Source organism: Canis aureus, chromosome 16 (genome assembly GCF_053574225.1).
Source record: "Canis aureus isolate CA01 chromosome 16, VMU_Caureus_v.1.0, whole genome shotgun sequence".
In the NCBI taxonomy this organism is placed as follows: Eukaryota; Metazoa; Chordata; class Mammalia; order Carnivora; family Canidae; genus Canis; species Canis aureus.
Genome location: NC_135626.1, coordinates 36,754,373 through 36,767,799, shown reverse-complemented (window position 1 = coordinate 36,767,799; position 13,427 = coordinate 36,754,373). Strand labels below are relative to the sequence as shown.

Sequence of the window (13,427 nt, the reverse complement as noted above, 5' to 3'; positions counted from 1 at the left end):
GGAGATGCCTGGGTGGCTCAGCAATTGAGTGTTTGCCTTTGGCTCAGGGCATGATCCCGGGGATTTGGGGATAAAGTACCACACTGGGCTCCCCTCAGGGAGCCTGCTTCTCTCTCTGCCTATGTTTCTGCCTCTCTCTGTGTGTCTCTCATGAATAAATAAATAAAAACTTTAAAAGAAAAATATTTTATTTTTGGGTAGTCTCTACACCCAACATGGGGCTCAAAATTCACAACTCTGAAATCAAGAGTCATACACTCCACCAACTGACCAGCCGGGTGCCCTGTGTGTATATCCTTTTGCATGTGTGTAAGTGTAGCTATAGGATTAATTCCTAGATGTAGAATGGTTGGATCAAAGAGAATGAGGAAATAAACAACTGTGTCATTAAATAAATGACAAAGTGAAGTAGAGTGAATATGTTTAGATTTGACAGAAAAATTCCAACCCTTTTGCCTTTATGGCCAGGAAAAGGAGTCCTCATCAGGAAAGTCATAAAGTCAAACCTTGAGCAACAGGTCTCAGCTGGCACTTTATGGTTGTACAAGGATATCGCAGAGTAAGATCTTTACTTACATATCTTCCTAAATGAATCCACTCAGGGCTGCTGCACACTATAGTGGGCCCTGGTCTGGAAGATTCCAAGGTGAGTTTGTATCATGGTCATGCAAGTCATTCTTCACCCCCAGCAATAAAGGCTGTTCCCATTTTAGGTCAGAAGAAGGAGCTAGAGACATCATGCTATCCTTAGGTGCCCTCCATCACCATCCTAATTTTAAGCAAAAACCACTATGCACCAAAGCAACTCCTATTGCAACCCCACCCAAAGCAAGTACTCACTCCACTGTTTTAAATATGATGTGGTTCTTGCTCATAAAACACAAGCCATACTCTTTATTTTTTATTTTTTATTTTTTTTTTGCCATACTCTTTATTACCTAAAAGTTAATTTGATTATGTTCCATAGGAATCCTCATACTGGATTCCTAGTTTTGGCCAATCAAATGGTAATACATGGGCACTTGGGAGAAATAGTGCTCTTTATTTGAGAGCTGGGGATAAAGAAATCGAGACCCATCCTTGTAGCAGAAATTCCTAGTTGTTCCTGAATATCCATTCTTCCCTTATTTATTTAGATTATTTATTCATTTTCATTAGAGACATAGGTAGAAGGAGAAGCAGCTCCCTGTGTGGAGCCTGATGCGGGATTCCATCCTGAGGCCCCGAGATCATGACCTGAGCTGAAGGCAGACGCTCAACTGCTGAGCAACCCAGGCGTCCCTTCTGTTTTTATTTATTAATGAATCCTTTCCCCGCTCCACTTTTAATCTGGACACAGGTTCTACCTAGAATAAGTCTATCTGTCTGTCCAAGTTCTGGCAAATGGAATGTAAGCAGTGATGAGTGCAACATCTCTGAAATGTCCTTAAAACAAGTGGGTATGCCCTTTTTCATTTTATCTTTCCTACTGGGTAGGGTACAGACATGAGAGCTGGAGCTGGAGCATTCATCTTGGGCCATAATGTAAGCTTTGGAATGTTGGCCACACGCAGTGGAGCAAAAAGAGAAGATATCCGAAAACTGAATACCTTGGGTTATTTACCTCCAGATTTTTTCAGAAGAGAAAAAGAAATTTCTATGTTAATTAAATTATTGCTATTTTGAGTTTTCTTTCACATGCAGTTGAACCTAATCCTTACTCACATAGTTCCCCAATTTAGGAAAAACAATTCCAGCCTCATCGTCTTTCAATGTAAATCACGAGCATCACTTTTGGAAGTGAAGAAAAGCCACTTCACTGGCAACTCTTATCCTTCACAGAGAAATGAAGGCATGACCAACAGATTTATTGGCAATAGTTTTGATACCTGGGCTTCATATTTCTTCCATTTCAAAGGCAGTGGTGAGATACTCCTTTGGAACAATCCCAATGAGGCTGTTCAGTTCTCCTACCCACCAGCCATACATGTTATACTCCTGAAATATGAAAAGATGATGGTTTAATTGGAATCCAATCATGTTTCCATTCATCTCTTACAGTGACTGCATGGGAGATTCTGTTGGGTGGTTTCTTTGTCAACACTATCATTATGACTTGTTAACACCTTGACGGGATTATTACATTAAAAAAAATCTTCTAGAGGAGGAAAGCGAACTCTACTTTCATTTTGCCGTCTTCCTGTCTCCATTTTAAATCTAGTACATTTGGTGCTATTGCTGAACCTAAAGAGCATGTCTTTTATCAAGCAGAGTAGAATGGCTTCCTCTGAGAAAGTTGGGCACATCCTAAATACTAGAGCACTAAAGATATTCAGGGAGTCAGGTCATAGTTCAAATCAATAATATTAAAAAAAAACAAAAAAAACAAAAAAAAAAACAAATCAATAATATTTACCAAGCATCTTCTATGTACAAAGTGCTGTTTGAGTTCCCATGAGATATATAATGATGAATCAGAGCATTGCTTACTCCCTAGGAGCTTATAGCAGAGAGTAATGGGCTTTGGAGTCAGACAGCCTGGGATCCAATCCCCACTTGGTCATTTACTAGCTGTGTGACCTCACACTCTCCTAGCTTTGACTTCCTCTTCTGGAAGAGTATGGATGTCATCTCTCCCTTATGTAGTGGGAATATAAATGTCTGATGCGTAGTAGGTAGGCTAAACATTAGATTCTTCCCCCTGAAAAGGTGAGAGGTTGATAGGTACACAGTAGTGACAGGTGGACATAAGAGCCTCAGAAAGGAACAAATAAGAGAGGGAATGAGAAGGTGTAAAGAAGGGGTGGTCACAGGATTGGGAGTGGGGCGCCTTGAATACAGAAATGGTTTTCAAAAGCACAGCAGCTGTTAAACATTATGGGACTGCTTCTGAAAGCACCAGAAAATATTTTCTTTCTTTTGAAGGAAGTAAAATTTAGGAATAAATAGGGGATATCATCTTGTTCATCTTGAACAATCCAGTTCAACTGGATTTGGGGTACGATGAAGCTAACTATCTTTTTACACACTTGGTTGTTGAATTCTACTAGGAAAAAAAAAGAGAAAGAAAAAAAGTTGGTGGCATAATAAAATTCCAAGTCACCTGGTTTCTTCTGGATAGCGTATCTCCCCACCTCCAGCTCTGCTGTCCCCCCAGCCTAGCTGATGACCCCTTTTCCATCTTCAAAACGAAAAGACTTCAGATGTGTCAACCTTTAGCCACCAAAATAGGAACTTACCTGTATGGACAACCACCCTTGCTTCCCATTAAAGTGGAGGAGGTGTCCCTCCTCTGGTTAAAACTCTCATCAAGCGTACATAAGAGCATCATGTGCGCTCTTATGTCCTGCTTGTCATTACTGATGTACTTGTCAACCTCCGACTACTTCTGGGGGAAGAATCTAATGTTTAGAGCATCTACTATGCATCAGACATTTATATCCCCACAACATAGGGAAGAGATGATATTATCTCCACTCTTCCAGAAGAGGAACTCAAAGCTGGGAGAGCATAAGGTCACATGGCTACAGTTGAAGACTATCCCTAGTGACATGCCCTTGTAACCCTTCCACTTTCTTTATTTCTTAGGGGTGAGGTTCTATGGAGTCTGACTTCTGCCTCTAATGTAAATGGTTCTTTCCTTCAGCATGAAATGTGTTCAAGTTTCTTTTGTCTTTGGAAACAATGATTAAATGGTCCCCACTGCCTACCTACTTCCCATTTCTACTGATCTATGCTAATTCATGGTCAAACTTACTGAAAAAGTTTACTTCACTTTCCACCCCAACTTCTTGCTTTCTAGTCCATCTTCAAGCCATTCTACTCAGGCTTCTGCTTCTATCACTCTACCTACACTTTTTCTCCACAGTCTCCTGTAACCTCCTATTGCTCAGGTTCTTTTTTTTTTAATCCTTTTTTAAAAGATTATTTATTTATTAATTCATGAGAGAGAGAGAGAGAGAGAGAAAGAGAGAGGCAGAGAGAGAAACAGGCTCCATGCCGGGAGCCTGACGTGGGACTCGATCTCAGGACTCCAGGATCGCGCCCTGGGCCAAAGGCAGGTGTGAAACCACTGAGCCACCCAGGGATCCCCTATTGCTCAAGTTCTATGATACTTCTCAGTCCTTAACTTGCTTGACCTCTCAGCCATGCTGGCACTATGGACCCTCAATGAGGCATTTTCTTTTCTTAGTTTTTATGATAAATATACTCTCGGACTTCCTTCTTACCTCTTTGGTTGCTTCTTCTCATTCTCCTTTGCAAGCTTATCTTTCTCTATCCTTCCTTTGGATGTGGTTGTTTCCATCATTCTGTCCTGGCCCTCTTCTGACTTGATGCACTTTCCTTGAGCAATCTCATATACCTCTGCTTTAGCCACTGTGTCAAGGACTCACAACCATGGCTCCAGCCCAGATTTAAGCACTGGATCATAATACCCAAGTCATGTCCATCAAGCTGCTCAAACTCAACATATCCTAAATTTAACCCATCAGCCTGCCTCTATTTCCATTCCTACTCCCAGCCAGCTTTGCCCCCTGTGTTCTCCATCTTGGTGGATGGTAGCACCATGCACTCAGTTAATCAAGCCAGGAACTCAAGACTCATTTCCAGGTGCACCTTTTCTTCCAGTCAGTCCTTGAGTTCTGCTGATTCTGTTTTCAGAGTATTACTGGAATCTATCCACTTCTCTCCATTCCCATTGCCAGTATCCTAGTCATGGCACTGCCATTTCTCATGAGGACTACAGAAACAGCCTCCAAACGGGTATCTGTATCTCCATTCTTGTTCGCCTCCAGTCTAGCCTACCTTCATTCTGCAGCCAGAATAATTCTAATGCACATTGATAAAATCACTGCTCTGCTTGAAACCTTTAAGTGGGTTCCCATTGCTTCTTGTCAATGTCTTCCTAAGGTGGACAAGGCTGTGCACAACCTGGTCCTGTTCACTGCTCAAAATTGTTATCTACCCCGTAAATTGAGTAGACCCTTAGTAAAACAGAATTTGTCTCGGCAACTCCCACAGGCCACGGGCCCTCTTACCTTACAGCTGTTCCTCTGCTTGTTTAGCTTCTACTTCCTTTCTCCCTTTCATGGGGCTCACTCCTAAGCAGCTTCAGATCTCAATTCCTGTGTTTCTCTAGACTCTCTGGAAGCCTCTCTTTGCCACTCTCTGTGTGGGGGCCCCAGCTATGTACTGTGTACTATGCCCTGGGCTTCCCTGGAAATGAGTTCATCAAGCTGCCTTGTAGCTAGCTGCCTGCCTTTGTCTCACTGCCAATCACTAGGTGGAAAGTTCTGTGAGAGCTGGAACTTTGTTGGTTTTGTGTGCTGTTCTACTCCCAGCACTCAGCATGGTATCCGGCACAGAGAGGGGCCAAAAAATACTTGTTAAATGAAGTTATGAAGAAATGAAGGGAGCAGTGGGATTTATTCTTTCAGTTGAGCAGATTTAGTTACAACCAACTCCAGGAGAGTCCCCTGGTGATTGAACTGGCTGTGGCAGGAAGAGCGCAACTGCCTCTGGAGACAGTTTCCCCAAATGGTTCCCTAAATACCATGGAGAGGGGCTCACATGCCATAACAAGTGAGACTGGGTTGATCCTAAAAAGAACAAAGAATTTACCTTCGAAGAGCCCGTCTAAAATAAATGAATGTGTCTATCGCCCAGCCCACTGTCTCCACACACCTTCTCGTTCCCTTCCTCCCCCAGGCCAACCTCTCCCTACACACTATCTTGTGGGAAATTACCCAGAGCTCCTCAGCCTCTGTCCGCCACGATGTTTGAAGCTCGTCTCCATACAAGTTATGTTATTGTCCATTTTCCAACACTGAAGTTAAGGCAGTTTCTGCCCTAGTTTCCTTGTGGTGTTACTTTTTGCTTAGCATGTTGCTGGCACGCCATTTCCACAAAGCCTTGCTGTGAGGGGGAGACACTCTGTCCTCCTCTTGCACTGTTACTCACACAAACCCTAGCTTTAGTTCTTCTGCTACCTCACAGGCAGAGAGTGGCACAGTGCTGTCTGATAGCCTCCTGACCAAAGTCAACTTGCTGAAACAGGTCTGAAGTGTGGTCTTCCACCTGCCATATGGCGTCATCTTTATCACCTGAGGAGCTCAGGCCGGGCATTCCCTCCCTAGGGACTGTTCAAGACTCCTGACTTGGACTCATGCTTCTTAGCATCGGCCTTTAGCCGTAAGGCCGGGAGCAGGGGCCAAGCCTTGGGAAGGTGCTCTCTGCCAACCCGCAGCAGAATGAGGCTCAGCAGGACACCTGCAAAGACCAGGCTCCCAGTCCGCGTGCTCTTGCTCGAGGGGAACACTGACCCTGCCTACCGCAGATGTAGAAGCCCCACCACAGCGCCGAGAACCGAAATGAGTGAAATCAACTCTCTGCCCTTCAAAACAAAAGAGCGGGCAGGGTGTAAGGAGGATGGCACAGTCTCAGAGCCCGTAAGTACCCTGCTGTGGGAGCCTAGGAGCTTAATCAAAGCACCTACAGGTCTTGGGATCTGACTGGCTTTTCCAGATTTCATCCCTTGGCTGGAAACCCAAAAAGGGCTGCAGGGCTAAGATGTTTAAAGCATGAATGGAAAATTTCTAGCCTCCTCTTCCACTACCACCTCCCATGCATTGCTCCAACCCAGTCTGAACACCACGAGGTATTTTAAAATAATTTCTACTTTGATGAATTGCTGGGGAGTCCACAATTGCTCATAATCAAAGGGAGAAAAATGCAAATGAGATCCGGCCGAGAACTATCACCACCAAACGTTTATTTCACTGCACAGTGCCAAAAAGAATTAAAACAACATTAAACTCACAGCAATCATGTTTAAGCCCTCGTTTCCAAGTGCCAAATTGCACCACTCTGGATCATACAGATGTTCGTTAATTATGCTAATTTTTATTAAACTATTAAAATGGAGAGAGTACTGGCTCAGCCAGGCAGACCCCAGCTCTGAATGAACTCTGCTCTTGTCTAGAGGTGCTAATTTACTGCATTTTTATTAAGTTGCTGATTCTTGGGTTTTAGTTTTGGGATGGCAGAGAGAACTGAATTCCTGGGATCAACATTTTCAATAAAGTTTGACTTTTCCTGCCCAGATGTTTGGAAAGACCAGAAAAATGCTGAGACACTCCGGGAGACCCGAAATCCTCAATGCGGAAGTGGTTCTCCCTCCAAGGTGGGGATACACGCCTACCACGGGAAGGGATCAGAACTGCACAGGTGCCCCACTCTTCATACATACTGTGTCTGGTAGAGCTAAGAGGTTAATTACACAGCATTGTTAACTGAAGATGTTTGAGGTAAGAATTTAAAAAGCTGTTTTTAAAAAAGCAAACAAACCCTTTACATCAGCACTTGCCCTACTGTCACAAAGTCTTTTTAGAAGCTCTTCACTCAAAAGTAGTGCAACGTGGGGCTTGTTCTCATCACAAATATTTCTAGGCTTGATTAGATATCCGTTTCCCTCAACACCAAACCTTGTTCCACCTCCTTGAACTCCCCAAATGAAGGAATCTTATAAGTAAAGGTTGGCTACTTGGACTCCCTTATCTGGTTGGAGAAGCTATTGGCCTAGATGAGCAGAACATTGAGTGAACTTGAAATAGACACAGCACTCACCATCAGCAACAATCAAAAGTGTTTATGGGGGATTGCACACTGCCATAAAAGGATTTATGCTGCTAATCTCCATCAACAAGGAAAAAAAAAACAACTCAACCCTACCAAACCTGCCATAAAAAGAACAGCAAATTCTATAAACAAAAAGCAGTATGGCCACCAAGCACGGGCATGTCGCACAGCTTGACTCTGCCTCCAGTGGTTTCCTATCGCTGTTTATGGTTTCAAGACTATCACGGACCTCCTCGGTGCTCCTCCTGTCACAGGGCCCTGAGTCCCTGTGTGGTGCTGCAAATACCCTGTCAGTAGGTGTCACGGGATATCAGGGGGAAAACCAGCAGGCGCCTATCATAAGCCTTAAAAGAGATTAAATACCCCTACTCCATGATTGCTACATTTTAATTTCTCTCCTCCCTGCTGGTTCCTATTTGTATAAACTCTTCCATGGCTCCCCTGGAGTAGCACAGACATGACCTGGAATGACCATCCTGTCTTGGGATGAGAATTCAATTTCTAGGCTCAGTGAATCCTAGGCTGTTCCAACAAAAAGAAAGCATCATCCTCTAAGGGCACAGATTCGTAATCTGGAGTCTGTGAACCCTTGGCCGGTCCGTGGATGGACACGAAGGGATCTTTGAACTCCTTGAAACTGGTGTGAAATTTTGTGTGCACCTATCCATGTGTCTTGTCCTTGGGATGAAGTCCAAAAGTTTCATCAGATTCTCAAAGGGTTCATGAACCCTCTACAGTTTATGAACCAGCACCCTAGGGGGAAAATATAATGATTTTTATGGCCTGGCTCTGCACTTTTGCCCCGTGTGGCCAAAAGTGTGGCCGCCCTTCCCCCAGCTTTAAAAAATACAGTGAAAGGAAATCAAGAATCCTTGTTTCTGCCATGCTAGGGTTCTCAGGTGTCAGCCCTCCAGCCACACAGTCTGTTCCTTCTTCTAAGGCTGAAAGCTGACCAAGCTTGCTCATTCCTGCTAAGGCACCATTGCTCTCTCTCTCTCTCTTCTTTTTTTTTTTATTGAAGTATAGTTGGTATACAATGTTATATTACTTTCAGGTATACCACTACCCTAGCACCCTCTCTTTAGCTGTGACTTAAAAGTTGAGGTATCTTCTTAATAGCTCCCATTCAGATCCATGTGATGGCTTTTGGAGCAAGCCACTTGACATCGTCTGCCCTGAGAATGTTCCTAATAGAAATCTTCTCTTTTCACATTGAATTGGGCTTTGATAAGCCTCCGTAGAACAAGATTCCCGGAAAATGTCTCATACTTTTGTTCTTTTAACCATCAAAGTTCACTATATCAGTGCTTGTAAATAAGAGAATTCTTCTTCAAGAGAACAATCAATCAGCCCCTGACATGAAAGATCAATAGAAGGTTGATATATGTATGGGAAAGGTCAATCAATCACAGAATTATTGGTTTATGATTGCTTAGTTCTCTTATCAGTGCTTGTGCATCCGACATTATCATTAGCAAAGATGGGAAATTCGAATTCCTAAGCAGAGTAGACTGTAATATTCCAGGGTCAGCCAAAAATATTGTATTTTTACTCTGGATTGGCCCACAGTTTCTCTACTTCTAAAATCCAGCTTTGGAAATTTAATGCTTTCTGAGGATATCATAAATTATTAAATAAATTGAGGGCTCTAACTCAGCACCCTTCCAACTGCTGAGAAAAGCAAGGCTGGAAACAGGGATTGTTCACTAAAGACAAGCAGGTGCCCGTTTTTCAGCATAAGTGGTTTTGTGGAGAGATTTTGCAGAAGGGAAAAGGAAGTGGTCAGTCGGGTGGATGGTGGATTAGTGGTGTTGGAAGCTGTCAGAAGACCGGAGCTCAGCGCTCAGCTGAAACCTTGGGTAGCTTGGCAGCCTCCTCGGGCTGTTTGACACCATGTTTTAGGTTCTTGGCAATCATTTTCTCGTTTTTCCATTATTCAGAGTTTTGGTCTATCAATCATAATAAAAATGAATCATTAAACTTGCCTCAACTAAACTAGTTTTATTTACTGTCACATTTCAGGGAACTTGCTAACCTGGAGGTTGGTTGGCCTGGGCTAGGGAGGAGGGAAAGGTATGTGAGGTTAAGAAAGGGGGTGCGGAAAGTCTGGGTGGTCAGTGACAGCAGCTGGGGGGCACATGGTGACGACTGTATAGCTAAGACTTGAATCTTTTGAAGAGAAATGAGTTGGCTAGAAGGGAGGTGGTTCTGAGCACTGGAAGGCAAGGGGAAATTCAGCCTCAAGCCCAAAGCTCATGTCTTGAACTGGGGTGTGGGTAGATAATGACTGAGTCACAATGTGCACAAACTGGACATTGTTGGTGATGAAAGTGTGTGTGCAAAACAGTGTGCGCGAGAGAAAAATCACACGCTGTGAAGGTAAGAGGGAGGGTGGAAAGATAATTGAGAAAGAAACACACAACTTGAACTTTGCCTAAAAAAAAGAGAGAAAGGAGAAAGGGAAGGTAAACACTCTGCAGATGGGAGAAAACAAGGTGCCAAGCGCAGAATTCAGGAACAATAGAGACAGCACCATTTCGGAGCTGATAGAATTGTGATACCATGTGAGACCGGCGTATTAATATGTATTCCATAAACTGTGCGGCTCGCAGCTCTGCACCGCTCTGTTTTGCTCTGACCGCAGTACCAGCCTCAGGCACCACAACACAATTTGGAAACAATGTGACGGAAATGTTTAATCTGCTCGGCCCATCTGTGCTGCGTATTTCTCCAGATCTCCCTGAGAGAGGCGCCTTGAATCTCCACATTGCCTTTAATATTCTCCTAAATCACCTCCCCACTGCACTTCAAGGGCCATTGCTACAATATCACAGGTTCATCTAAAGTGCAATGGGGGGGGGCGGGGGGGGGAGGCACAGGCCAGGGTATTTTTTATTTTAAAATAATTTCCAGAGATTGTCTTTTCTGCTTCCTTAAAAAAAAAAAAAAAAAAAAAAGAAAGAAAGAAAAACGTTATTCTACTATTGCCGTAAGGTTATTGAGGTTGTTTGGTACAAAACAGGGTAGGATAGAGTGGAATCATTCTCCAAAGAATTATTTTTATTAATCTTGATTCCCTCAATTGGACATGGGAGGGGGTGAGCAGATGCTTGTTTTCTCTTATCTCTTTTTCTTGCACTTTGCTAGGGTGATGTGCTCATTTGGGGCAGGTGCCTCTTCTGCTTTATGCTCTCCTCATTGAGTATTGGCTTAATCCTGCCCTGCTCCAGACAAAGCCATCTTGTTCAGGACAGGTGTACATTTAGTCCCCGGTCAACCAAATGCCCTCACCAGAAAGGGACACCGTATATATTATCAATTTCAGCTTCAAATCTTAGGTTTTTCTCTCTTTAAGGTATAGATGTTGAACGTCAGATTTCCGCCTCTTCCCCGCACTGGATTTTGCCAGATTCAGTGATTTGGGGCTAGAATGTAGGAAGCTGGGGTGGGTTTCAGAGAAAGAAGGGATGACAAGTCGCCAACGTTCCAAACCTTAGACAAATGAAAGAGAGTTGCACATCACCAAGAAAATTAGGATTCCTTTTGCTTTGTGAATTAAAGAAATGAATAATTTAATCTTCAAGATTGTTCCGGCGAGGGAAAGGCAACGTCCCAGTTGCGGAGCCCTACAGCCTGTCGGTGTGTTACATCATCTGCACACATAGGCGTTTCCATGACAACCGCTTATAGCTTCATTTCCTGGATCCCTCTAGGGGGTGTCACAGCCAGATCCACCTGCTTTTCACCCTACCCTCGGTGGGGTCATGGTAAGGTCGCCAGAATAAATGAACGCGGGTACTAATGATCTGTTTACTGCTGTTTATGCTCTGTGTGTGTCAGGGGCACGCACATTTAGAGAGCTCATTATGGTTGCAATTAGAATGCACCATCGCTAGATATTTAACTCCTTTTTCTTTTAAATTAGCATTTTAATAACATTCTTTGAGCAGAGAAACAAAATGACCATTTTTCACGGACAAACTTCTAGCTGTAGGTGCAACTTTAATGGCAAAGTTGCGAAGGGGAAAGAAGGGAGGGGGAAAAAAAAGGCCATTTTTACTACTTTCACCCTTCTCCTTACCAAAAGGATATTTTTATTTGCTTTCTAACACACTCAATTTCCTAAATTTGTTTTGAATCCAATTATTTTGGGTGGTTTAAAGTACCGCACTCTTGTTGGACGGAAATTAGCAGCGATTGAAATTAACTTTCTATGTGACCTGTGAAAGGGGCTAAAATAATTACAAGTGTGTATAAGAAACCCTCTCTCCAAAAGACCCTTGCTGCAGGATCAGGCTGTGATCCGCTGATACCATTATTGGAATATCTTTATACAGTAACCGCAAGGGCTATTTTCTTTAAAAAGGTGATTGTAATGATTGTTTCTGTTGTAAAATTCTTAGGATTGTCTTATAGAGGATAAATGATGGGAAAAATCTGTCATTATTGGGAGGAAGAATGAAAATAACAGCACGGCATCATTTGCCATTTGAAAATGGCCAGATCTTGGAGCACCAACAAGCAAGAGAGATAGAACAAGAAAGATGTGATGTAGAGACCCACCCAGTCAGAATGTCCACAAGGCACTGCTCTTTTAGGAATCGGCCAACACCTTTGCTAGGTGTTTATAGATGCTCTGTTTGTGGAAAGTACAGTGAAAAATAACAATTTGAATGTTTCGATTATCTTTCCCAGTCCGTTCCATTTTCATTATTTATTTCCTATAAATCGGGACCTTGCTGAACATAATTCTACAGACAAGGAGGTGGATGGGACAGCCTGTGTGAAGGAGGAGATAGATGGTAGGTACGTGTAAGACAGATGCTATGCGTTTATGAAAAGGAGCAGTATGTCTGCGTGTGAACATCCACAGAGTAGAGCAAGCAAGCGTGTAAACTATAATGGGTATTTATAGGTGAAAAAAAAAAAAGGTGCAAGGAAGATTGTATGGGAACAAGCACATCGAGCCTGAAAAGGGTCTGCTTTTTCTCCTACCCTCTTGGAATCCATGTCCAAGGTCTGCTAAGACGTCCCATGCTTGCTGCAGCTCCTGTGAAAAGTCAAGCCTTTCCATGACAACAGACGGGGGGATTTCACAGCCAGAGGACCCGGGAGGTCAATTGTTGAAAAGCAAGAGTTAGAAAGCGAGATGGAGATCTCTATCGACATCAAAACAATCCCACTAAAAACCCCCAGAATGAAAAAAGGAGGAACATATTTAAAGACACAGCAGGAAAAAAAAGAACCTTTATAAAAATGCAGGTTTAAAATGTTTATGCTGTTGTATCAGCCTAGTTGCACCTTAGAATCTGCCATTTCATAAATAAAATACGGATGGCATCGACTATAATTTGGTGATAGCTACCCCAGGACATATCTAGATGCACTTGTGTTATTTTAATTAAATACTGCATTATGGTTTGTGACAACTACATAGCTACAGCGTAAATGAATTCGGAATTAAAGTGTTACTTAGGCATCCAGTAATTTTTGTTTCATTCCTCAGTTTTACAAAGCAAATAGCTATAAAATCAAGATGTTTGTTCATTTACAGATGGAGCAGGATTGTTGTTGCTGTTTTTTTCTCCCTAATCCTCACGCACAAAAAGAAGACAGAGCTCAGAGTCTGGCTCCCAACACTCTTAGCTTATGAGCCACATCACAAAGAAAAACACATCCTCTTGACTATAATGTGAAATGCTGAATATTAATTGCTGGTATTATGCTTATCTTTCTAGCCGGGTTCTGTCTTTTAACAATTATTCTGATGGGCTGCAGTCTTGCACCGCCAAGAGATTTTTCTCCTTTGT

The 13,427-nt window shown here is 42.9% G+C and overlaps 1 protein-coding gene and 1 long non-coding RNA gene across 3 annotated transcripts in view; one reads left to right on the top strand and one right to left on the bottom strand.

The window, feature by feature from the left end:
- SKAP1 (src kinase associated phosphoprotein 1) overlaps window positions 1–13,427 on the bottom strand; it is a 286,257-nt gene that overhangs the window by 855 nt on the left and 271,975 nt on the right. The window contains exons 12-13 of one of the 2 annotated variants that reach the window (XR_013354516.1): window positions 1,869–1,977; window positions 577–631 (exon numbers count right to left, since the gene is read on the bottom strand). Coding sequence is in view for 1 of the 2 variants with exons in the window: in XM_077852923.1 (XP_077709049.1) it covers window positions 1,876–1,977 (102 nt within the window). In the remaining variant the exon portion in view is untranslated. The remainder of the gene's footprint in view (window positions 1–576; window positions 632–1,868; window positions 1,978–13,427) is intronic. The other variant, XM_077852923.1, reaches the window with a different exon arrangement.
- On the top strand, window positions 10,032–12,311 carry LOC144286461 (uncharacterized). Its single transcript, XR_013354520.1, has 3 exons — window positions 10,032–10,451; window positions 11,202–11,384; window positions 12,021–12,311. It is a non-coding gene; the product is annotated as an uncharacterized LOC144286461 (long non-coding RNA).